The sequence below is a fragment of the Myripristis murdjan genome, chromosome 21, assembly GCF_902150065.1.
Source record: "Myripristis murdjan chromosome 21, fMyrMur1.1, whole genome shotgun sequence".
Lineage (NCBI taxonomy): Eukaryota > Metazoa > Chordata > Actinopteri > Holocentriformes > Holocentridae > Myripristis > Myripristis murdjan.
In genome coordinates, this window is record NC_044000.1 from 25,466,521 (window position 1) to 25,489,020 (window position 22,500).

Sequence of the window (22,500 nt, forward strand, 5' to 3'; positions counted from 1 at the left end):
TCACACACACACACACACACACAGACACAGACACACACACACACACCGCGTCATGCAGGTGTGTTCTCACATGTTGTGTTTGTTGTCGTGTTGCAGAGGAGGATCAGAGATGAACACAGTGATTCTCTGGAGAGCGCCCTCATCAGGCTGGAGGAGGAACAGCAGAGGTGTGTGTGTGTGTGCGTGTGTGTGTGTGTGTGTTCATCTAGATGTGTTTTGACATTTGTAATCAGTGTTTGAACTGCAACACAAGGCTGCTCCTTCATGGACACATTCAATATATATGAATGAAATGTGTGTGTGTGTGTGTGTGTGTGTGTGTGTGTGTGTGTGTGTCCTCTACAGGTGTGTTGGTCTGGTTGAGATGAACGCCCTTCTCAGAGAGCAGCTCAGCCAATCAGGGCAGGCCAACCAGGCGCTGCGGGAGGACCTCCAGAAGCTGACGGCTGATTGGACGAGAGCTGTGGAGGAGGCGGAGCAGAGAGAGTGCGACTGGCAGAGAGAGAGACAGGTCTGCTTCCACACTCTGCCCTGCTGACTGATCAGTCATTACTGCTGTGTTCTGTTGGATTTCAATGAAACCGCTGTCGACATATGTGGCCTGTTCTGTGTGTGTGTGTGTGTGTGTGTGTGTGTGTGCAGTGTCTGTCAGGTCATGTGGGTCAGGAGCAGGCCAGGCTGCTGTCTGTGTGGAGAGCTGTGGTGACTCTGAGACGCCACTGTCACACCATCAAGACTGCTGCAGACAGGTGTGTGTGTGTGTGTGTGATTTGTGTTTGTGTGTGTGTGTTTGTGCGGCTGTGTGTTTGTGCGGCTGTGTGTTTGTGTGGCTGTGTGTGTGTGTGATTTGTGTTTGTGTGTTTGTGGGCTGTGTGTTTGTGTGGCTGTGTGTTTGTGCAGCTGTGTGTTTGTGTGTCTGTGTGTTTGTGTGTCTGTGTGTGTGTGTGATTTGTGTTTGTGTGTTTGTGCGGCTGTGTGTGTGTGTGATTTGTGTTTGTGTGTTTGTGTGGCTGTGTGTTTGTGCAGCTGTGTGTTTGTGTTGCTGTGTGTTTGTGTGTGTGTGTGTGTGTGTGTGTGTGGGAGGCGTGTGGGAGCTGACTGGTCTCGTGTGGCTGCTCCCCCTGCAGGGACCTGTGGGAGCTGCGGGCACACTTCTCTCGTCTGTCCTCCTCTCTGCTCTCCAGCTGCGACTCCTTCACCTCCCTCAGCTCCTCCCTGCGTCCCCTCAGCCCCTCGCCTGCACCTCCTGCCGCCTCGTCCCTCCCTCCCCCGCCCCTCTCCTCCACGCTGGCCCTGCCTCCTCTCTCCTCCTCCACCCTGGGCACCTTCAGCCTCGGGGAGCTAGAGCACAAAGAGGAGGAGGAGGAGGAGGAGGAGGAGGAGGAGCAGAGGAGGGAGGAAGAGGAGCAGAGGGAGATCTCAGAGCTGAAGATTCTCCATGAAAGAGAAGTTTTACAGCTGAAGGAGAAGTGAGTTATTCCTGCAGTAACACAATTAATAAGAAACTGTGTTTTTGAAGCTGTTTTCATCACAAAGTGCTTCACGTCAGAGAATGAAAATGAAGAGAGAGAACGTGAGGAGAGAGGAGAGAACAGATACATGAAACAGAAAAACAAAGTCACCTAAAATTAAAGCTGCAAGCAGCGTTGGACGGGCCCTCGCACCCGTGCCGCCTCGTGCCCACTTGTGCCCGGTGGCTGTGGCATTAAGCACACACACACACACACACACACAGAGTTGTTACTGCTCCTTCCCAATGAGTGTGTATTGGGAGAAGGCTGCAGGCAGCTACTGTGAGTCAGAGGAGCGGAGGAGGGGAGGGAGAGCAGTGCAGAGCAGAGAAACCAGAGTCACAGCTGTTAAACTCTTCACAGTGGCCACACACTTTTTTCAATCCACACCATGATATATAATTTTGTAGGATTTTTGGTCCTCTTTCCATCGGCATAGGGTTGGAAGCTGTCAGACTTTTACTTTAGTCACCAGGGGCCTAATTAGCCCCTAGCATGCTGCGTTATTCCCACCAGGGTCCATGGGAAAAAGTGGAGGCGCTGGTTGTGGACACTCTGACTTTGCGGCCTTCTGAAATCCAAACCGTTCGAAATGTTACTTAACCTTGAAGAACTTTTGTTAAGCACTATGTCCTCTGTCATATATTAGCTGTTCAAGCCGATAAAATTAACGGCCTGGGAGGAGATACATTTTCTATAAAGCGCAAATTTGGGCGAAAACGTGACTTTCAAATGCAAATTGGGGACTTCCTGTTGGTTTTAGGTGGGGGGCACAAGCACGAAAAATGTCGGGCTTGATGAGATCTACGTTTCGGCGCTGGTTTGGTCTTTCTATCACATTCCTGTGGGCCGCAACGGCTGCCTTTGCGTCCCTAGGTGGCGCTACCGAGCTCATTTTTGCACCGGGGGGTGCCGATTTTTGATTTTATCGAATTTTTCGCCAGACCTGGTGTGCGTGCCAAATTTGGTGAGTTTTTGAGCATGTTTAGGGGGTCAAATTAAGCCTCAAAGAGACGTAATAATAATAGCGAAGAAAAAAAAAACACTACAGATACAATAGGGCTTCGCACTGGGACAGTGCTCGGGCCCTAATTAAATAAGATACCATATACAGTGGTCCCTCGTTAATCGCAGGTACGTTCTAAAAATAACCCGCAATAGGCGAAATCCACAAAGTAGTCAGCTTTATTTTTTACAATTATTATAGATGTTTTAAGGCTGTAAAACCCCTCACTACACACTTTATACACTTTTCTCTCTTGTTTAAACTCTCAAAGTTCAAACCTTCGTAGAAAATAAGTCCAGTATTATAGAATGAACACATTCTGTCCTGTACAGGAGACACGGCACGGAGGAGATTGATTGACAATGATCTACAGTCCCTTAGCCAATCAGGACGCAGAACACAATGCACTGTCTGTCTCTCTCTCTGTCTGTCTGTCTCTCAGGATAGAGGAGCTGTCTGTCTCTCTGCAGGCAGACAGGCAGCGGGAGGAGGAGACAGACAGAGTCCTGCAGTCTGTCCGTCAGGCTGTGATCAGGCTGGTGAGTCTCTTCAGTTTGTTAAAGGAACAGTTCACTGAAAACCTGCTGCCCCTGGTCTACAGGCCAGGCGGTCAGAAGGGCAGCTGCTGGGTGACGATGATAAATAAAATAAAATATAATAAAATCAATAAAATATGAGATTATGGAAAACAACTGAATAAATGTTTTGGCTGAATGTAAATGTTGTGTGTCAGTCCAGAGCTGTGTGCAGCAGCACTGCAGTCAGTCTGGATCAGGACGTGTCCTCCCTGCTGGCTGTGCTGGCTCAGGCTGAGAGCGCCCTCCTCAGGACTCAGCAGGACCTGCAGGTCAGACACACACACACACACACACACACACACACACACACACACACACACACACGCAGACACACTCTGACTGGGCTGTTTACCAGCAGGGGGCGCTGGGAGGTGAAACAGGCAGCAGTAACACAGAGCCAATCAGATCGAGTCCGTGAGCTCAAACTCAGAGAGAGCGGCTCAGAAAGCCACCTGGCCACATCACCAGGTGTTTCACAACAGGTGACGTCAGCCAATCAGGGAGCAGCGCACAGCAAGTAAACATGGCCGACTGCACCTCTAAAAGTACTCAGACAAAATAGTGAAACACAGCACTCCTCTGAGTGTGTCTGCTCCGCTCTGGTTCCACTTCTCCAGGCGTCACCTTAATGAGCGTCCGTCAGCCAATCAGCAGCCAGGGTCAGTCTGCGTCCTGCACCGTAACCGTGACAACACCACAGCCTGTGACAGCCGGTATATCCACGCTCAGATGGTACTGGCTGACCCCTGGAGACGGTTAGCCTGCACAGAGTGTGTTGTTGTCATGGAAACGACCAGCTTCATTCATGTGACCGACCTCGTCCCACCACGCTGTCAGCTTCACTTCTTTCATGACAGCCTGTTCAAGTTAGTCTGCAATGTGTGTGTGTGTGTGTGTGTGTGTGTGTGTGTGTGCAGGGGGCGGAGCTCTCGCTGAGGCGGCTGGCTGAGGAAAACGCAGCTCTGCAGAACAGAGTCACACAGCTGGACGAGGACAAGCAGCAGCTGCACACACACACACAGCACACACAGCAGGAGCTCACACACACTCAGGACATCCTGAACAGGTGAACACACACACACACACACACACACACACACACAGAGACTGGATTTGTCATTAATAAAGACTGGTGTGCATGTTAACTGATGTTTTGTGTGTGTGTGTGTGTGTGTGTGTGTGTGTGTGTGTGTGTGTGTGTGTGTGTGTGCGTGCGTGTCAGGGAGCGGGAGGTGCTGGGCTCCCTGCAGAGCCAGCTGGAGGAGGTGCAGAGCAGGGAGGAGGAGGTGAAGAGGGAGAACGACAGGCTGAGGAGGGAGAGACAGCGACAGGAGGAGAGGAGCTGTGAGCTGGAGAGAGAGACACTCAGACGGTACCTCGCTCGCCCACACCTCCTCCTCTGTGCTGCGTTCACTGACTGTGACTGACAGTGTGTGTGTGTGTGTGTGTGTGTGTGTGTGTTGCAGAGTGGAGAGTGAGCTGCTGCACAACGTCCAGCTGAGTGAGAGAGAGAGCTGCAGCCGCATGGAGATACACACCCTGAAGGTACTGCACTCTACTGCACTCTACTGCACTTTACTACACTGTACTACACTCTACTGCACTTTACTGCACTTTACTGCACTTTACTACACTGTACTGCGCCCTGTTCCGTCATGCTGCTTTCCCACAGACAGCATGTTGCTGTGCTGAGTTGTGTTAGGGTTAGGGTTAGTCAGACAGACAGCCACAGTGACGGCTCTGTGCAGAGTGAGACAGGTGTCTGTGTGTCCCTGTCTTACAACACAGCCTTACAAACGTTTCCTGTTTCCTGCAGGGGGCGCTGCAGAGAGAACAGCTGGACCGGCAGAGGGCCGAGGAAGAGGCCGCTGATGCCAAAGACGCCCTGCACAAGGCACACACACACACACACACACACACACACACACACAGTCAGTGATCTGTGTTCATGTGTTACAATCACTTCTCTCTGTCTGTCTCTCTCTCTCTCTCTCTCTCTCTCTCTCTCTCTCTCTCTCTCTCTCTCTCTGTCTCTCTCTCTCTCTCTCTCTCTCTCTCTCTATCTGTGTCTCTCTCTCTGTCAATTCAATTCAATTCAATAAGCTTTATTGGCATGACTGAGCAGTGACACACACAAAAAACAAAAGCAAACAATAAGCAAACAAATAAATAAATAAAATGGATTTCATCATGACAATATTTATATTATCTAATATTTTCTGTCTCTCTCTCTCTCTCTCTCCAGGCCAGGGAGTGTGTGTTGCGTCTCTCGTCCAGTGAGTGTGTGTTGAAGCGGGACGTGGACGAAGGCCGCGACGCCCTGGACAAGATGGCCGCCATGAACCAGGCGCTGGCCTCCGACAAGAGAGAGCTGAGCCAGCAGCTGCTGCAGGTGGGCTGCCTCGCTCGGCCCTCTCTCTCTCTCTGTGACCACCAGCACCGCCTAACCCTAACCCTAAGCCAGTGTAATGCTGTGTGTGTGTGTGTGTGTGTGTGTGTATGTGTGTGTGTGCATGTGTGTGTGTGTTTCCAGGTGGAGTGTGAGCTATCAGAGAGCCAATCACAGCTGGTGGTTTTGAGGTCAGAGGTCAGCTGTCTGCAGAGAGAGGTCAAAGCCCTGAACCTGGACTACAGCCAGCTCAGGTCCCTTAACCCTGAACCATGAACCCTTAACCCTGAACCATAAACCCTTAACCCTGAACCATAAACCCTTAACCCTGAACCATGAACCATTAAACCTGGACCATAAACCCTTAACCCTGGACCATAAGCCCTTAACCCTGAACCATGAACCCTTAACCCTGAACCTTAAACCATTAACCCTGGACCATAAACCCTTAACCCTGGACCATAAGCCCTTAACCCTGGACCATAAGCCCTTAACCCTGGACCATAAACCCTTAACCCTGGACCATAAACCCTTAACCCTGAACCATAAACCTTTAACCCTGAACCATGAACCCTTAACCCTGAACCATGAACCCTTAACCCTGAACCTTAAACCATTAACCCTGGACCATAAACCCTTAACCCTGGACCATAAGCCCTTAACCCTGGACCATAAGCCCTTAACCCTGGACCATAAACCCTTAACCCTGGACCATAAACCCTTAGCCCTGGACCATAAACCATTAAATCTGGACCATGAACCCTTAACTCTGAACCATAACCCCTTAACCCTGGACCATAAACCCTTAACCCTAGACCATAAACCCTTAACCCTGGACCATAAACCATTAAATCTGGACCATAAACCCTTAACCCTGAACCATGAACCCTTAACCCTGAACCATGAACCCTTAACCCTGAACTATAAACCCTTAACCCTGGGCCTAAAACAGGGCCGGAGATCTTTTTTTCATCAATTAGCATTTTGTCAGCAAATATTCCCATTAAAAGCTCACAGCTGGCAGTGTGATGCTGCTGAATGTAGTTCATGGTGTCCTGGAGATCAGACCTTTTCGGAGAGCTGATTCGTGTTGCAGCTGATGACTGTTCTGTTCTGTTGGGTCGTGCTCTGTGCTCCAGGGCCCAGAGCGAGGCGGAGCGGGACGTCCTGCAGCAGCTGAGAGAGAGAGAGACGGAGATGGAGAGAATAATGGAGGAGAGGGAGACAGAGCTGGTGGCCCTGACGGAGGAGAGAGAGAGGGAGGGCAGACAGCTGGAGGAGGTGAGGGGGAGGAAGAGGAGGTCAGCGATGTGATGTGATGATATGACATGTAGGACTGTCTGACTGTTGGCTCCTCCTCCTCATCTTCGTCCCAGCTGGCGTTGCAGCACAGCGGGGTGTGTGCGGAGCTGAGGGAGGTGCAGCAGCAGCTGAGCCAGGCGCTGGAGGAGAACAGGAGGGGAGGCCGGCAGCAGGAGGAACAGCAGAGGGAGAGGAGCCTGCTGCAGGAGGAGCAGGCCGCCCTGCACAGACAGAGCGAGCAGCTGGAGGAGGAGCTGCAGGAGCTCAGGTACCAACACTCTCACAGTGATTCCCAAGCCATCAGTCACATGGCCCAGCAAGCAGCCTGAGAATGAAGCTGTGTTTCCATAACATCTGCATCTGCAGCATCATCATGTCCTCCTCTGAGCAGACGGCACACCTGTCAGGGTCAGCCGACACACCTGTCAGGGTCAGCCGACGCACCTGTCAGGGTCAGCTGACAGATCCCAGAGCAGTGCCATGCTAGATGGCGCTGGAGTTCAGTGCTGATATCCCATGCAGTCACACAGCTCTCGCAGCCATCCTGTTTGTCTGAAATTTGTCTGAAATGTCCAAAATTGTTTTGCTCAAACAACCTGTAAGGTCCTCCATATTGTTAGCTGGCCCTGTTAACACACGCCGATGTGATGATACCAGAGCGGAGAAGATTAGATTTATTTGAACTTTGTGTTTATCATTTAGGCTGTTGATTGACAGTTATGTGTGAAGCAGCACAGAACAGAAGTCCATACTGCTGTGACGTCTGGCAGCAGAATGTTATAACAACGTGATTGGCGGACCTGTTGCGGTTGTCCAATAACGGCACTTGGAATCGCACTTGGTCTACAGCGTTGGCCGTTTATTCACATGAATGGTTTCTTATGATTTAATAATGTTCTCTGACAGCCAGAAGCTGCTTTTTAGTAAACAACAGGCCATGTTGAGGAGGTCCGTGTCCGACTGGAAACACTGGCGAAACCGATGTTAAGTATGGATCTCCCGTAATTATTATTTTCTTTATGGTAAAATATATAATTCACGAGTAATCGATTACTCGTTCATAATGCAATTCAAGTACTCGAATACTGAAATAACTGAAAATGCCCATCCCTAGCCTTGAGGGGCATTTGATTCGTTCTTGCCCCGAGGCGGGGGGCCAGGCGTGTTGGCAGCCTCCCCAAATGACGCACAGAGCGCACAGCTGTCTGAGCCGGACTCGCGTTGTGCGCAGCAGTCTACAGACACAGAAAGTGAAAATGAAGCAGATATGCAAGGCAAGGAACAGAATGACCAACCTGATAATGTTGAAAATGTAAATGTTGTTGATAAAGAAACAAATGTACAAGTGCAGATCAATGAGAACTCAGTGAACACACAGACAGAGAAAAAAGGCAAAAAGCAAAGAGCCTGTTGACACCGACAGTGTAGCTGAGGGGGGGCGGGACAGGCAGGTCAGTGAGGACGGACAGGAGACAGTAAGCAAAGGACAAAACAATGCTCCAAATATGGTTTTTTGGTCCAACAGCTCCAGTTTTTGAACAGAAGGAAATGTATGATGACATTGATTTATCTTATAAGCCTGGCAAAAGGAAATGTGGTGACGAAGAACAGAATGAAGCCAAGGCTAAAAAACCAATGAATGTTTGACCGATGATGATGAGGAGGAGAGGGAGTGGACACCCTCACAAGAGGCTGAGATGTCTCTTCCTCTAGAGAAAATAAAGACATTTCTGTTGGACACTAAAGGCCTCAGGAAAGTTAAGATCGGAGATTTTTTCCCTGATTTGAGAGGCTTTATTAAATCTGTGACGTGGTTGAGGAAGGAAGAGAGGGCTTTGACAGAACAGGAGATTTTTCAGCTCAAGAAAATTGTGACAAAAGTGAGAGCTAAACTAATTGAAGATGATGAATAAGATGGGAATGTTTCTCCACATATTAATTACGTGTGTTTCCTGTTTTGTTTCAAGTTTTTTCGTTCAAATGAGTGATTTCAAAATGGGATCTTTAAACATTAATGGAGCAAGAAGTGATCTCTCTTTTCAAGTTAATGGAATTGAAAAACTTAGATATCCTTTTTGTACAGGAAACACACAGTGACATCGAAAATGAAAGCAATTGGAAGAAAGAGTGGCCTTAAGAGGTCATTCTAAGACATAAATTGTCTAACAGTGGTGGTGTTGGAGTGCTTTTCTCGAAGGGTTTTAGTCCCTATTCTTTTGAGGTGGAAGAAGTAATGTATTTTGTATTTTGAGTTAATGTACAGTATGAAAAGATAAAAATGATTTTTGTAAATGTCTATGCTCCTGTTTCAAGCATTAAAAGAATGAATTTCTCTCTCTCTCTCTCTCAGGTCTCTGTCAGTGTCTCTCCACCAGCAGCTCAGTCAGAACCAGAAGCAGCTGTCGGAGTCTCAGGTGGACAGGAGTCAGTTGCACACACACATACACACTCTGCAGCAGGCCAAGCTCGCCCTGCAAGGTGAGAGACTGTGTGTGTGTGTGTGTGTGTGTGTGTGTGTGTGAGTGTGAGTGTGTGTTTGATGATTTAAAGCAGTCTCTTCTGTCAGTCACTCACAGTAATAACAGCTATTAGAGCTGAATGATATGATAAAACTCATATTAATTTGAGTTGTGGAATCTATTTGAGTTGCATTGTAACTTTTTTGTTTTCACTGACGAGGTGAAGCTGCACTGATGATGGTGTGATGTTAGCGGGGGCGGTGCCAGGGTCCTCACCTGATCAGAATTTCTAACTTCACTTCAATACCCAGAAAAATATCGATATTCACTGGCATTTTCAAAATGGATTTCATCTGGGACCAGAGGAGAGGATATTTTTCCTCTCGTTAAATTAGGATTAGGGTTAAATTAGGCTTAAAAAGAAAGTTATTCAACCAAACTGCCTGATCTGCATCTCTGGGACAACATCAAGCTTTATTAACACACAGTTTACCTTTTATCAAATAACTGCAGCTCCTGGGATTTGGACGCTGCACTTGGCCATACTGCTGTTTTGATAACATTTTAGATAGATAGATAGATGCTTTATTCATCCCGAAGGAAATTCACAGATTTCAGCAGTATCCACAGAGTACAAGATTAAGTAAATCAAAAATAAAGAATAAAAGATGACACTCGAGATCTAAAGATCTAAGTACCCAATGTGCAAAAAACCAATAAAACCAGTGTGCATCGATGTATACAATGTGCATAGATGTGGGCAATGTGCAAATTTACAGTATAAACAGATGATAAATAGCTGATAAATAGATGATAAAAAACCAAAAAAAAAAAAATTGATCAGCCCTGGTTGTTTTCTACATAATCAATAATAACTAAAAGTACTAAAAGTATTAGAGGAAGTTGTGTCAGTAGTGAAAGCAGCAGCAGCAGCAGCAGCAGTAGTAGTAGTAGTAGTAGTAGTATTAGCAGTATTGGAAAGATAAATGGAGCTGTAAACTTTCTATTGATTGATTGATTGATGCGTTTATCGATTGATATGTTTATTTATGTATTTATTTATTTTTGCAGGGGAGCTGGAGTGTCTGAGAGCAGAGCTGGAGAGAGAGACTGCTGAGAGACGGCAGGAGGAAGAGAAGACAGAGAGGAGCGACAAGGAGAGGGAGGCGCTGAGCGAGGAGGTGCATAGACTGAGGCAGGAGGTGCAGGAGCTGAGGAGGAGGAGCAGAGAGGAAGAGGAGGAGAGGACGGAGGAGAGGAAGGCCTGGCAGAGAGAGAGGGAGCAGCTAAGCCAGGAGCTGGGGGCGAGAGACGGAGAGGTGGAGGCCCTGAAGAGCAGGATGGACGGACTGACAGAGGAGAAGGAGGACACGGGGAGGGAGGCAAAGGCACTGAGGGAGGAGGCGCAGAGGTGGAGGGAGAAAGCAGAGGAGGAGGAGAAGGAGAGGGAGAGGAACGCCAAGGAGCTGAAAATGAGAGAGGAGCGAATCAGAGACCTGATGGAGAGAATAGTCCTTGTGGAGGGAGGGAGGGAGAGACTGGAGGAGGAGGTGAAGAGGATAGAGGCCAAACTGAGAGAGGAGGAGGAGAGGGGGGAGGAGGAGAGGGAGAGGAGGAGGGAGGAGGCACGGCAGCAGGACGGAGAGATGGAGGCGCTCTGCGACCGGATGGAGAGACTAGAGAGAGAGAGAGAGCAGAGGGAGGGAGAGATGGAGCGACTGCAGAGTAAAGTGACATCTGTACAGAGGAGGGCAGAGGAGACGGCGAGAAGAGCAGAGGAGGAGGTGCAGAGCTGGAGACAGAGGGCAGAGGAGGTGCAGAGAGACAAAGATAAGATAAAAGAGGAGCTGGAGGCGGGCGAATCTAAGATGGACGGACTGAAAAAACGAGTGTCACTGCTGGAGAAAGAAAAGGAGAGACTGCAGAGTGAGGAGGAGACGAGGAGGAGGAAGGAGGAAGCGGAGGCGAGGGAGCGCGAGCAGCAGCTGAGAGCGAGGCTGGACGAGAGGGAGGGCGAGACGGAGCTGATGAAGGTGAAGATTAGCGTGGTGGAGGAGCAGAGGGAGGAGATGAGGAGGGAGGTGGAGAGGAGGGAGAGGAGCCTGGAGAGGCAGATGAGCGCCGTGCGAGAGAGCGAGGAGGAGGCGCAGGAGCTGAGGGAGCGACTGCGTCTGCTGGAGGAGCAGGAGGAGGAAGGCACGAGGGAGCGAGAAGAGGTGAAGGAGAGGCTGAAGCAGAAAGAGCAGAGGGAGGAGCAGCTGGCGGCATTACTGCGAGAAACCAGAGCTCTCCTGGAGAAAAACAGGAGAGAAGGAGGAGAAAAAGACGACAAGATCTCCTCCCAGGCCAGGGAACTCCTCCGGGCCCGGGCAGAGAGTGAGGAGGCCAGGAGGAGGGCCAGAGAGAGGGAGGAGGCCAGCGACATGCTGGAGGAGGAGGTGAAGGAGTGGAGGCAGAGGGCAGAGAGACGGGCAGGGGAGGTGACCAAGCTCGCCCAGCTGCTGAAGGAGAGCGAGAAGGAGGTGAAGGAGCTGAAAGCCACACTGGAGGAGAGAGAGGAGGAGGAGGGGAGAGACAGGGATGTGCTGAAGAGGGCAGAGGAGGAGAGGAGGAGGAGGTTGGATGACAAACTGAAGGGGACAGAGGAGGAGAGGAGGAGCCTGGAGGAAAAGCTGGGGGAGGTGGAGGAGGAGAGGGAGGCAGAGAGGGATGTTCTGAGGAGAGTCAGGGAGGAGAAGAGGAGGCTCGAAGATGAAGTGAAGATGCTGGGGGAACAGAGAGAGGGGGAGAAGGAGGCACTGAGGAGGACGGAGGACAAGAGGAGGAGGTTAGAGGACAAACTGAGGGAGGTGGAGGATGAGAGGGAGGGACAGAGGGAGGAGCTGAGGAGCATGAGGGAGGAGAAAAGGAGGCTGGAAAACAAACTGATAGAGATGAAAAATAACACGGAGGGACAGAAGGAGGTGCTGAGGAGGACAGAGGAGGAGAGGAGGGGGTTAGAGGACAAACTTAAGAAGATGGAGGACAAGAGGGAGGAGGAGTTGAAGGGAGAGAAGGAGGCAGTGAGGCGCGTCAGGGAGGAGAAGAAGGTGCTGGAAGACGAACTGATCGAGATGGAGAAGGACATGGAGGGACAGAAGGAGGCGCTGAGGAGGACAGAGGAGGAGAGGAGGCAGCTTGAAGATAAAGTGAAGATGACAGAGGAACAGAGGGAGGCAGAGAAGGAGCTGCTGAGGATGGCGGAGGAGAAGAGGAGGAGGTTGGAAGACAGACTGCAGACAGTGGAGGAGCAGAGGGAGGAGGAGGTGAAGGCACAGAGGGAGGAGCTCAGGAACACAGAGGAGGAGAAGTGGAGGCTGGAGGACAAACTGAGGGAGGTGGAGGAGGAGCAGTCTAGAACACTGAGAACACTGGAGGAGGCACAGAGAGGGACGTCCAGGCTGAAGGAGCTGGAGGAGGAGAAGAATAGCCTGGCTGAGGAGCTGAGAACGACAGAGAGGGAGGCGGCAGCCCTGAGGGAGGAGGTGCATAAGGAGCAGAGGGAGGCGGCTGCCCTGAGGGAGGAGTTGAAGAAGGAGCAAAGGGAGGCGGTGGCCCTGAGGGAGGAGGTGCAGAGAGAGCAAAAGGAGGCGGCGGCCCTGAGGAAGGAGGTGCACAAGGAGCAAAGGGAGGCAGCGGCCCTGAGGGAGGAGGTGCAGAGAGAGCAACAGGAAGCGGCGGCCCTGAGGAAGGAGGTGCAGAGAGAGCAAAAGGAAGCGGCGGCCCTGAAGAAGGAGGTGCAGAAGGAGCAAAGGGAGGCGGCGGCCCTGAGGGAGGAGGTGCAGAGAGAGCAAAAGGAAGCGGCAGCCCTGAAGAAGGAGGTGCAGAAGGAGCAAAGGGAGGCGGCGGCCCTGAGGGCGGAGGTGCAGAAAGAGCAAAAGGAAGCGGCGGCCCTGAGGGAGGAGGTGCAGATGGAGCAAAGGGAGGCGGCGGCCCTGAAGGAGGAGGTGCAGAAGGAGCAAAGAGAGGCGGCGGCCCTGAGGGAGGAGGTGCAGAAGGAGCAAAGAGAGGCAGCAGCCCTGAGGGAGGAGGTGCAGATGGAGCAAAGGGAGGTGGCGGCCCTGAGGGAGGAGGTGCAGAAGGAGCAAAGGGAGGTAGCGGCCCTGAGGGAGGAGGTGCAGAAGGAGCAGAGGCAGAGAGAGGAGGCGCAGCAGAGTGTGGAGGTGCTGCGAGGAGAGGTGAGACACTGGAGGAGTTACACTGAATATCAGCAGAGTTGTGATTCAGTCAGAAACTGCCTGTCTGTCTCTCTCTCCCTGTCTCTCTCTCTGATCTCTGTCTGTCTCTCTTTCTCTCCCTCTCTCTCTGTCTGTCTGTCTGTCTGTCTCTCTCTCTCCCTGTCTCTCTCTCTCTGCCTGTCTGTCTGTCTGTCTGTCTCTCTCTCTCCCTGTCTCTCTCTCCAGGTGCAGCAGCTGGCTGGCAGTCGGGGGCGAGCGAGGCAGGAGGTGCAGCAGAAGGAGGAGGAGCATCAGAGGATGAGGGCGGGGCTTCAGGCGGCTCTGGAGGAGATGAGCACGCTCAAACGGCTCCTGCAGGTACAGACAGAGGCGGCTCGCTGTGATTGGCTGGTTCCCTGCAGGAACCCTGCAGGACGACAGGTGATGGACGGCAGCGTCGTCACGGTAACCAGGACGGCAGGGTCCCGCCTCCTCTCTGCAGGAGAGCCTGACGTTCTGACTGACAGCATCGTTGTTGTTGTTGTTGTTGTTGTTGTCATGAGCGGTGGTGCGGCAGGGCCAGATGTGTCTGATCTGTCACCTGCACAGCTCCTGAGCTTTTCCAAACCCTTTAAAACGGTTTTTAAGATCTCCTCGTTAGAACGAATGGCCCTCAGAAGTTTGAAAAGTTCTTTCAAAGGTTTCAAATTATTTTAAAAATCTTTTAAAAGTTTCAAAAGTTCTTTAAAAAGTTTAATTTTTTTTAAGTTCTCCCAGAAGTCGCCTGTTGAACTGAAACTGAACGTGTCTGCAGGAGAGCCACGCCGAGGGGGAGCGTCTGAGGAGCGCCCTGAGGGAGCGCAAGGAGGAGCTGCAGAGAAGCAGGGAGGAGAACCTGCGGGCCGTCCGGGAGGAGGTGCAGAGGGAGAGGAGGGAGAGGGAGGAGGAGAGAGGAGAGCTGGAGGAGCTGAGAGCCAGAGCTAAAGCTTTAGAGCAGAGGAGGCGGGAGATGCTGGAGGAGACGGAGGAGGTGCGACGGGGGAAGCACAGGGCGGAGGAGGAGAGGAGGGAGGCTGAGGAGCGGTGGAGGACTTGGACGGAGGAGGCGCAGAGGAGAAGGGAGGAGCTGGAGGAGAAACTGAAAGCAGCTTCCAGAGAAATCCAGAGGCTGCAGGAGAGAGAGGAGAAGGTGCGGAGGGAGTGGAGGAGCAGGCAGGAGGAGACAGAGAGGCAGCTGCAGGAGGTGAAGAAGGAGGCGCAGGCAGAGAGAGAGGAGCTGGAGGAGAGCCGGGCCGAGCTGTGCCGAGTCAGAACCATGGTGGCCTTGTTGGAGGAGGAGAAAACCCAGAGGGAGACCCAGGAGGAGGAGGAGGAGGTGAGGAGGAGGGACGAGACCGACGGACAGAGGAGAGCTCAAGGGAGCAACGACAAGCACAGGAGGAGAGGAGGAGGAGCCAGAGCACAGGTGTGTTTCTCTGTCCTTATTGAAACAGTCTTAAAGGAACATTCCACCTTTTTGGGCAAAATCTCCTTTTTCCCGACTTCCCTCTGAGCCCAGATGTTGGACAGGCGTGTCACATGACCCACAGCCTCAGAGCCGCTGTCAGGTTTATGTTTCACTGTGACAGAGCTAGGCTAACCACTCCCATAGACTTCAAGTCTTTATGCTAAGCTAACAGGAAAGGCTACCCATAGGAAGTGAACCACTGGACGTCCAGAGGTGAAGATGGTGTCCAACATCTGGTCCCAGTCTGTGGAAGAGGGGAAAGGAAGCGGTCGCCACGGAGACGTGATCAGTTGTGTGCTGGAGGGGTTGATGAGCTGTGTTGTGTGTTTAAGGAGGAGGTGCAGGAGCGCAAGGAGAGAGAGGAGATCAGGAGGCTGCTGAGGCTCCGAGACGCCGAGGTAACAGCGCAGTGCCTTGACCTGCTGTGCAGTCAAACTCACATTTACAGTTTTATTGAACTTAAAGCAGAGGCTCATTATTTTTTTTATAGATGATAAATAAATAATAAGACACAATTTCTATATATAATATTTTTATAATAATTTTAGGAATTATGCATGGCTGATATTTGATTAAATTAACCTTTTCTTTAAAAAAAAAAAAAAAAAAAAAAAATCAGTCGTACCCCTGCAGTTCTCCAGCGTACCTCTAGGGGGACCCCTACCCCATCTGAGAACCACTGGACTAGAGGACCAGACATTGAGAAAGCAGAAAACCTCACACTTCCCTGTTTTAACTTGAAACTGTTTATTGGACTGTTGTGCCATAAACAGCCAGTGAATAAAGTAAAGGGTGATTCTGGTGTTTTTCAGCCGGGCCTCTCGGCGTCACACTCTGGAACAGCAACGTCTCTTCACACACATGAAGAAAAGTCAGACAAGAGAATTACTGTCACATTGTTCTTAAAAATAATATTGACAAAAAAGTTGCAGTTCAGTTTTCTGATGGATCACTACCATGTTTTTTTTTGTTTATGAATTAGCTTAATCAGCAGAATTTATAATCAACACAGTGAATAAATTATAACACATTAGTAGTAGTAGTAGTAGTAGTTTTGTTATTTGTATTGTCATTGTTGTTGATAACCTGCTGGATTGTGTGTGTGTGTGTGTGTGTGTGTGTGTGTGTGTGTGTGTGTGTCCAGGTGTTCAGTCTGAAGCAGCGGACAGAGGAGCTGGTGAAGGACAGGGATCGCGTGCGATTGGCTTTGGAGCAGACGGAGGCCGCTCTGATTGGCTACAGGGAGAGAGTCCACCAGCAGGAGGGGGCGGAGCCTAACCCAGCCGAGGTCAGTGCTGCTGAACTACCCGACCCGGGCCGGCCGGGTCCCGCCGGGATCCAGCTTCAGACAAATACTTAGAAATGATGCTGGGGTTTGGGTTCAGGCACGTCGGCGTTATTTTAGAGAAAGGTGATGGAGCTGCTGTGTGTTCTGAGCAGCTTCCTGTGCAGGGCTGCAGTTTACGTGATGACAGTGAAGGCAGCACGCAGGCTGTTTCAGATGGAGGACAGGCAGAGTCTGCTCTCTAAGCTAAACACACATTTATACTGCTGGCTCTGTACAGCTGTGTTAGAGCGTGTGTGTGTGTGTGTGTGTGTGTGTGTGTGCGTGCGTGCGTGAGTGCAGGACAGGCTCCGCCCCCTGCAGACGGCCGTGGCGGAGCTGGAGCTGCAGCAGAGGAAACTGAACAGCAGAAACTGTCGCCTGCAGAAACAAAACGAGCGACTGAAGAGAGAGAGGAGCTGCCTGAGAGAGACACTGACACAGGTACACACACATGCTCACACACACATACACACACACACATTTACACAGTGCATCATATGGATTTGAAATGTGTGTGTGTGTGTGCGCTGTGTTCAGGTGGAGCAGGACAGAGTGGGACTGGCTCAGCGGCTCAGCAGGCAGCAGGTCAGTCTGCAGGTTGTGTTTCTGTGTTGCTGCCATGGAAATGGAGCTGAGTAGAAGCAGCAGCGCCTCCCTGTGGAGAGAAGGAGCGCTGCACCGGGGCTGTCTCACCTCCTGGTGTGTTTAGGTACAGCGACTGACTGCGGGACAAAGCAGTGCTGTGGTGAACGGTCCCGGGGCAGCACTCCTTCTCTCCACAGGGAGGCGCTGACGGATCAGATTAGAAGAGAAAACACCTCAACATGTGACTGTGTTTCCTCCTGCAGGAGAACGGGGAGCCCGGAGGAGCAGAGACAGAAGAACAACTGAGGAGCAGGATGAGGGAACTGGAGGAGCAGGTCAGAGAGGAGGTGCAGGTTACAGATGGGGAGTAGGTGCAGGTTACAGATGGGGAGGAGGTGTAGGTTAGAGAGGAAGAGCGGGTCAGAGAGGAGGAGGAGGAGCAGGGGAGGATGGAGACTAAGACTCACACAACTGATGTTTACAACTTGTTTTCTCTTCCTCCTCCTCCTCAGGTTCATCACCTTCGTCTCTCTCTGGCTCTGGACCAGCAGGAGAGGGTGGAGTTTATCGAGCGCTCCTCCAAAAACAGCCAATGGCTGCTCTCGCTGCGGCAGGACCTCACTGATTCGCTGGCCGTGGTCTCCCAGCAGCCAATCCCATCGGTCCTGGAGTCCGAGACGCTGCGATTGGACAGGAGTCTGCGGGAGGAGGAGCTCAGGATGTCCCTCAGCCAATCATAAAGCTCAGGAACTGAAAAAAATCTCTTTCAACCAAATGCTTCACCAGACAATCTGCTCTGCAGTGATGCATTATGGGAAGTTTGGCATTCATTAGCCGGTCAGAGTTGGGCTATTTCCCGACTTTCCTGCGGCACATAAACACAGCATCACAGAGGCTCCTTATCGTACTACACACACGTTATTATATTTATTGTCTCTTTGTTGTCATTAACATGCTGCGTGTGTGTGCGCGCGCTCATTCAGCGCTCAGAGTTAGACTTTCCCAGGTGACCTGAATGCATCGTGCAGAGATCATAAGGTCAGACAGAGCCGTGGAATTAAATCGTAATTAAACATTAATTATCAGAACGCTGGCGTCCATCAGGCTAGGTTACTGAAGGGTCAGCTTTAATGGGACATTTCCACTGTTTTATTTATTTTTTTCTATTGTTAAAATCATATTTCTGTCTCAGTTTGTTATTTTCACGCTTCTGTCTTTGAGCTGAAGGAGGTTAGCACTACGTTTCCCATGATCCTCCAGGCCCAGCTCAGTTGTTAACTCTGTTATCAGCTTTGTATTTGTATAAAGTTTGTATAAAGTACAATAAAATCACATATTTTTTAAGGTGTTTTTATTTTCATAATTCATTTTTATAAATAAATCTTGATATGAACGACCAATGTAGTTCCAGTATTCCTGATTATACCTGAGTGAGCCGCTAGGTGGCGCTGCGGAGCCACAGTGGCTCTATGGGAGGAGGCGGGGCGTCAAGGCCGCGGAGGTGAGCACGGACAGGAAGTGCATCGATTTCACCTTCAAAATAATATTTCAGCAGAACGTACGACCACAGGTGTGACCAAATGTGTGAAATCCAGTTCAGCTTTTTTTTTTTATTCCTTTAGTTATAATTCATTTTAAGATGAAACAGTGAAGTCAATTAAACAATTCAGCTAATTAAAGAATAACCCAAATATCTGATTTTAATGGTTACATTTTTGCAAATTTTCTAGTAATTCCACATTTTTTGTGATATTTTAACAAAGTTTTTCCCATCATTTTATTTTTCCGATTTGCTCTCCATGTTCCTCACAGTGCCGGCAGTCAGAGGGTTAAAGCGCCTGAGCTCTGAGATTAAAATGTTCACATGATCCTCTCAGCCTTCAGTCAGATAGATTAAACTGAGGGCCCCTGGAGGACGCTTGGGGGCCCCCGGACCCCGCTTTGACCACCTTGGACTGAACATAATCAGGATGACACTTCAGAAGTCTGAGGTCGTTTAGCCTGTAAACTACACGTGTCATTACATCACGTGATCATATTTACAAAATACACAGAAAAACATTCAAACTGCAGGCAAAATCATAGAAGAATAATAAGAATTATAAAGAAAACCCCTGGAGGATAGTGTTTGGTGTTTGAGGTGCGGACCGGATGTGATGTGATGTGATGTGTGTGTGTGTGTGTGTGTGTGTGTGTGTGTGTGTGTGTGTGTGTGTGTGTGTGTGTGTGTGTGTGTCTTGACGCGCAGCCTCAGAGCAGCGTCTGGCAGCCTCTCCGCTGCAGATTCTCTCTGTGATCCGGACTGATCCCGACCCGCAGCCGGATCTGAGCCGGACCTTTTGTTCAAGACTGACAGACGACAGAGCCGGACCGGACCGGACCGGACAGGCAGACAGACAGGCAGACAGACAGACAGGCAGCCTGTCTCCCTGCTCCAGCCCGCAGAGCCGCCCGGACCCGCAGCCTCAGGATCAGCGGTGCGTCTCTCTCATTTCTGTTTTCTGATGATGGTTTCAGCCTCTGAAGACAGACAGACAGACAGACGGACATTCAGACAGACAGATAGGGTGTCATGCCTCGGTCTACCTGCCTGTCTGTCTGCCCCTCCCTGCTGCAGACAGACAGGCAGGTCCTGAACCTGCGGAGAGACAGGAGACTCCCGTCCTCCACCTGCAGCCTGAAAAAAAAAAAAATCTCTCCGTTTCCTTTTTGTTCGTGAAAATATAAAAACACCTTAATTTGAAAATCAGCTTTTAATCAGGGCAACAGCTGGAGGGTTTTAAGGGAATTTGAGCATAAATTAAGAAAATTCGTGGGGCAGCGATTTAATTTGAAGCGGAATTAAAGGTGTGTGTGTGTGTGTGTGTGTGTGTGTGTCATGTTCAGGGTGTTATAGCGACCACAGGACATATGAAAAAAAGAGCATGAGCTGTGATGTCATCGTGCCCTCACTGCCTCACTGAGCCCAGACTGACTGGGAGTGAATTTAAACATTTTGAACTAAAATCCCTGTAGAAAGTTCCATGTGTGTCATTCTAACGGGTTCCTGAAACAGCCAGCTCATCACACAGGACCCCCCCATTTTAACACCCGACAGTATTCTTCACTTAAGTCTGAAAAAAGAAAAGAAAAGAAAAGGAGGGCTTTGTGCATGGGTAGGCTATAAGAAGCTCCTTTAACTCCTGAAACAGGAATTGAAGGTTCATCACTGCCTGTTTGATTTATCTGAATATGGCACATTGATATTATTCCTGAATTATCCCTGAAATGCCATGAAAAACATGAAAAGCTGAATTTTCACCTTAAATGGAAGATAACATGTTCAGTTTGCTAGTGGAGGCTGTTTTCTAAACTCGTTTGACTTTTCCCTGAAAGTTCAAATGAAGCGATATGAAGCAGCCCGACTGTCCACTTTATTAAGATGAAGACTGAAATATTCCTTCATTTTCTCCAGTCATTTGTGCTCATGAAAGAGTTTCGAGGTGAGGTGAGGAGTTCAGGGTCTGGTGTTCACCCTGTTAAAATACGTTGTCAGTATTAACATGTACAGGCTTATTATAGAGACTGTGGAGAGAAAATATGAACTAAACACAGTCAGATCTTCTTAAAGTCTATATGCGGAGGAACAGATGTGCCGTTTGTCTGTAAAGACAGAAATATTAAAGGACATTACAGCCGTAAAATACTGTAAAGTATCATAATGTGACTGCAGTTTCATTATAGAGCAGCACAGAAATATTTGAAGTCCCAGTAGAAATATTGTAAGACTGCCGCGCTGCGAGGCCATCTCTGTCGCCGCAGGCTCAACGATGGATTGATCATTTTTATTACCGAGTCATACATAACAAATACAGCCAGAAACAAATGGACTTTACTGTAAATTCTAGCTTTCTACAAATATGAGCTGCTGAGTTCCAGGGAAAGCAGACGTGCAGATCTTTTCTATGTGCTGTGATTCTGCAGCGTCTCCCTCAGCATCAGAGTGATGGAGCTCCAGCAGAGACACAACATGGAGGAGACACAGCCTGCTGCAGCACTCTGAGGGGGGTCAGGGGACGGGTCAGGGGACGGGTCAGAGGACGGGTCAGGGGACGGGTCAGGGGACAGTTAAGGGGAAAGTTAAGGGGAAAGGGGTTAAAGTTTTGTGTGTTCAGTGAAGGCAGCAGCCTGGCTTCCTGCTGTCACACCAGTTTCACCTTTTCTAAGAGAAATCTGGTGAGTTTTTCCCGCTGAGGCCCTCAGAGTGCAGTCAGACAGCAGGACAGGTAAAGGTGAGCGTCATCTGCGTGTGGCTGCACCTGTAGCCATGCTGCTGGAGGGAAACAGCTGCTGTTATCATGATGAAGGGGAGGTTTAAAGGAATATTCCAATATTTTGGGCAAAATCCCCTTTCCCCGATTTCCCCAGACTGACACCAGATGTTGGACACCAGTTTCACCTCTGTATGTCCAGTGGTTCAGTTCCTATGGGTAGCATTGCCTGTTAGCTTAGCATAAAGACTTGAAGTCTATGGGAGTTGTTAGCCAAGCTCCTGATTTTTTGGGGGGGGGGGGGGGGTTATGCTCAGAACAGTGGAATATTCCTGTAAGAGCAGGTTTGTTGTTTGGTACGTTGTGTGTCATAAAGCAGGATGAGGACAGCTAATGTGTGTGTGTGTGTGTGTGTGTGTGTGTTGTTTCCACAGGGAGCTGCAGCAGCATGTGTCAGTGTGAGGGTGAGACCTGCTGCAGCCACGCAGAGCGACAGGCACTTTGAGCCACAGACAGGTTCCTGCTGCTGATCGCACACACAGAGAGACAGACAGGCAGCATGGCAGCACTGACGCTGTGTGTGTGTGTACTGCTGCTGCTGCTACCCGTCGCACCAGGTGAGACACACACCTGCTCGCATGGAATGGATCAATCACATGTAATCAGTGTATAATCAATATATAATCCAATCACAACGATTGTGCCTGAGGTCTCGGTCACTGGCCGCCACCTCAGTAGTTCAGGCTCAGGTCTCTGTGGCTGTGGTTTCTGAAGTCGTCCAGCAGGGGCGCCGTCACGCCCTCCTGAGTGACGGAGCATTCGAGATGAATGAATGAATGAATGAATGAATGAATGGACTGTATTGTCATTGCATGACCAGGCACACAATGAAATTGAACAGATTGTTCATGAGTTGTAATTCACATCAACGTGTGGGCGCTCACTCTGAGGCGTCATAATCCTAATCCTAATCAAAGAAAATGATATGACATGATGAGCAGGACTATCAGCTCTGCAATCAAAAACTGTTGAGACATCCGGGCGTCCCAACCGGACGCCTGAACCTCCTCAAGGGGCTCCTTCCAACATGGAGGAGCATCTCCTCGGCCGCTCCTTCAGGAGGAAGCAGCCGCCCTGCAGAGGAGCTCACGGCCTGGAGCTCCTGACCACAGGACAGGAACCCAGAGCCGAGAACCAGCAGAACATCGAGAGCTTTGCCTCCAGGCTCGGCTCCTCTTCACCACGACGGGCCGCCTGCAGCCGCCCCGCCCCCCCGACCGCTTCACACCTGCTGCAAACTGCCTCAATGCATGCTGGGAGGTCATGGCTCCATGAAATGAACAGGATCACATCATCTGCAAAGTAACCCTGAGGACTCCACTGGACCCCC

The 22,500-nt window shown here is 50.2% G+C and overlaps 2 protein-coding genes across 2 annotated transcripts in view; both read left to right on the plus strand.

The window, feature by feature from the left end:
- Positions 1 to 18,208, plus strand: part of LOC115379706 (trichohyalin) — a 20,714-nt gene extending 2,506 nt beyond the window's left edge. The window contains exons 5-28 of the mRNA XM_030080536.1: positions 97 to 167; positions 346 to 511; positions 643 to 749; positions 1,128 to 1,469; positions 2,960 to 3,056; positions 3,251 to 3,364; positions 4,013 to 4,161; positions 4,318 to 4,467; positions 4,562 to 4,640; positions 4,912 to 4,989; positions 5,341 to 5,487; positions 5,629 to 5,738; positions 6,624 to 6,765; positions 6,861 to 7,054; positions 9,137 to 9,264; positions 10,317 to 13,462; positions 13,688 to 13,819; positions 14,256 to 14,906; positions 15,281 to 15,346; positions 16,093 to 16,236; positions 16,576 to 16,716; positions 16,813 to 16,860; positions 17,124 to 17,195; positions 17,373 to 18,208. Coding sequence (XP_029936396.1) covers positions 97 to 167; positions 346 to 511; positions 643 to 749; positions 1,128 to 1,469; positions 2,960 to 3,056; positions 3,251 to 3,364; positions 4,013 to 4,161; positions 4,318 to 4,467; positions 4,562 to 4,640; positions 4,912 to 4,989; positions 5,341 to 5,487; positions 5,629 to 5,738; positions 6,624 to 6,765; positions 6,861 to 7,054; positions 9,137 to 9,264; positions 10,317 to 13,462; positions 13,688 to 13,819; positions 14,256 to 14,906; positions 15,281 to 15,346; positions 16,093 to 16,236; positions 16,576 to 16,716; positions 16,813 to 16,860; positions 17,124 to 17,195; positions 17,373 to 17,600 — 6,702 coding nt within the window. The 3' untranslated portion in view covers positions 17,601 to 18,208. The remainder of the gene's footprint in view (positions 1 to 96; positions 168 to 345; positions 512 to 642; positions 750 to 1,127; positions 1,470 to 2,959; positions 3,057 to 3,250; positions 3,365 to 4,012; positions 4,162 to 4,317; positions 4,468 to 4,561; positions 4,641 to 4,911; positions 4,990 to 5,340; positions 5,488 to 5,628; positions 5,739 to 6,623; positions 6,766 to 6,860; positions 7,055 to 9,136; positions 9,265 to 10,316; positions 13,463 to 13,687; positions 13,820 to 14,255; positions 14,907 to 15,280; positions 15,347 to 16,092; positions 16,237 to 16,575; positions 16,717 to 16,812; positions 16,861 to 17,123; positions 17,196 to 17,372) is intronic.
- Positions 18,209 to 19,106: 898 nt separating this feature from the next.
- Positions 19,107 to 22,500, plus strand: part of LOC115379687 (bone morphogenetic protein receptor type-2-like) — a 29,516-nt gene continuing 26,122 nt past the window's right edge. Inside the window, exons 1-2 of the mRNA XM_030080508.1 lie at positions 19,107 to 19,337; positions 21,545 to 21,727. Coding sequence (XP_029936368.1) covers positions 21,670 to 21,727 — 58 coding nt within the window. The 5' untranslated portion in view covers positions 19,107 to 19,337; positions 21,545 to 21,669. The remainder of the gene's footprint in view (positions 19,338 to 21,544; positions 21,728 to 22,500) is intronic.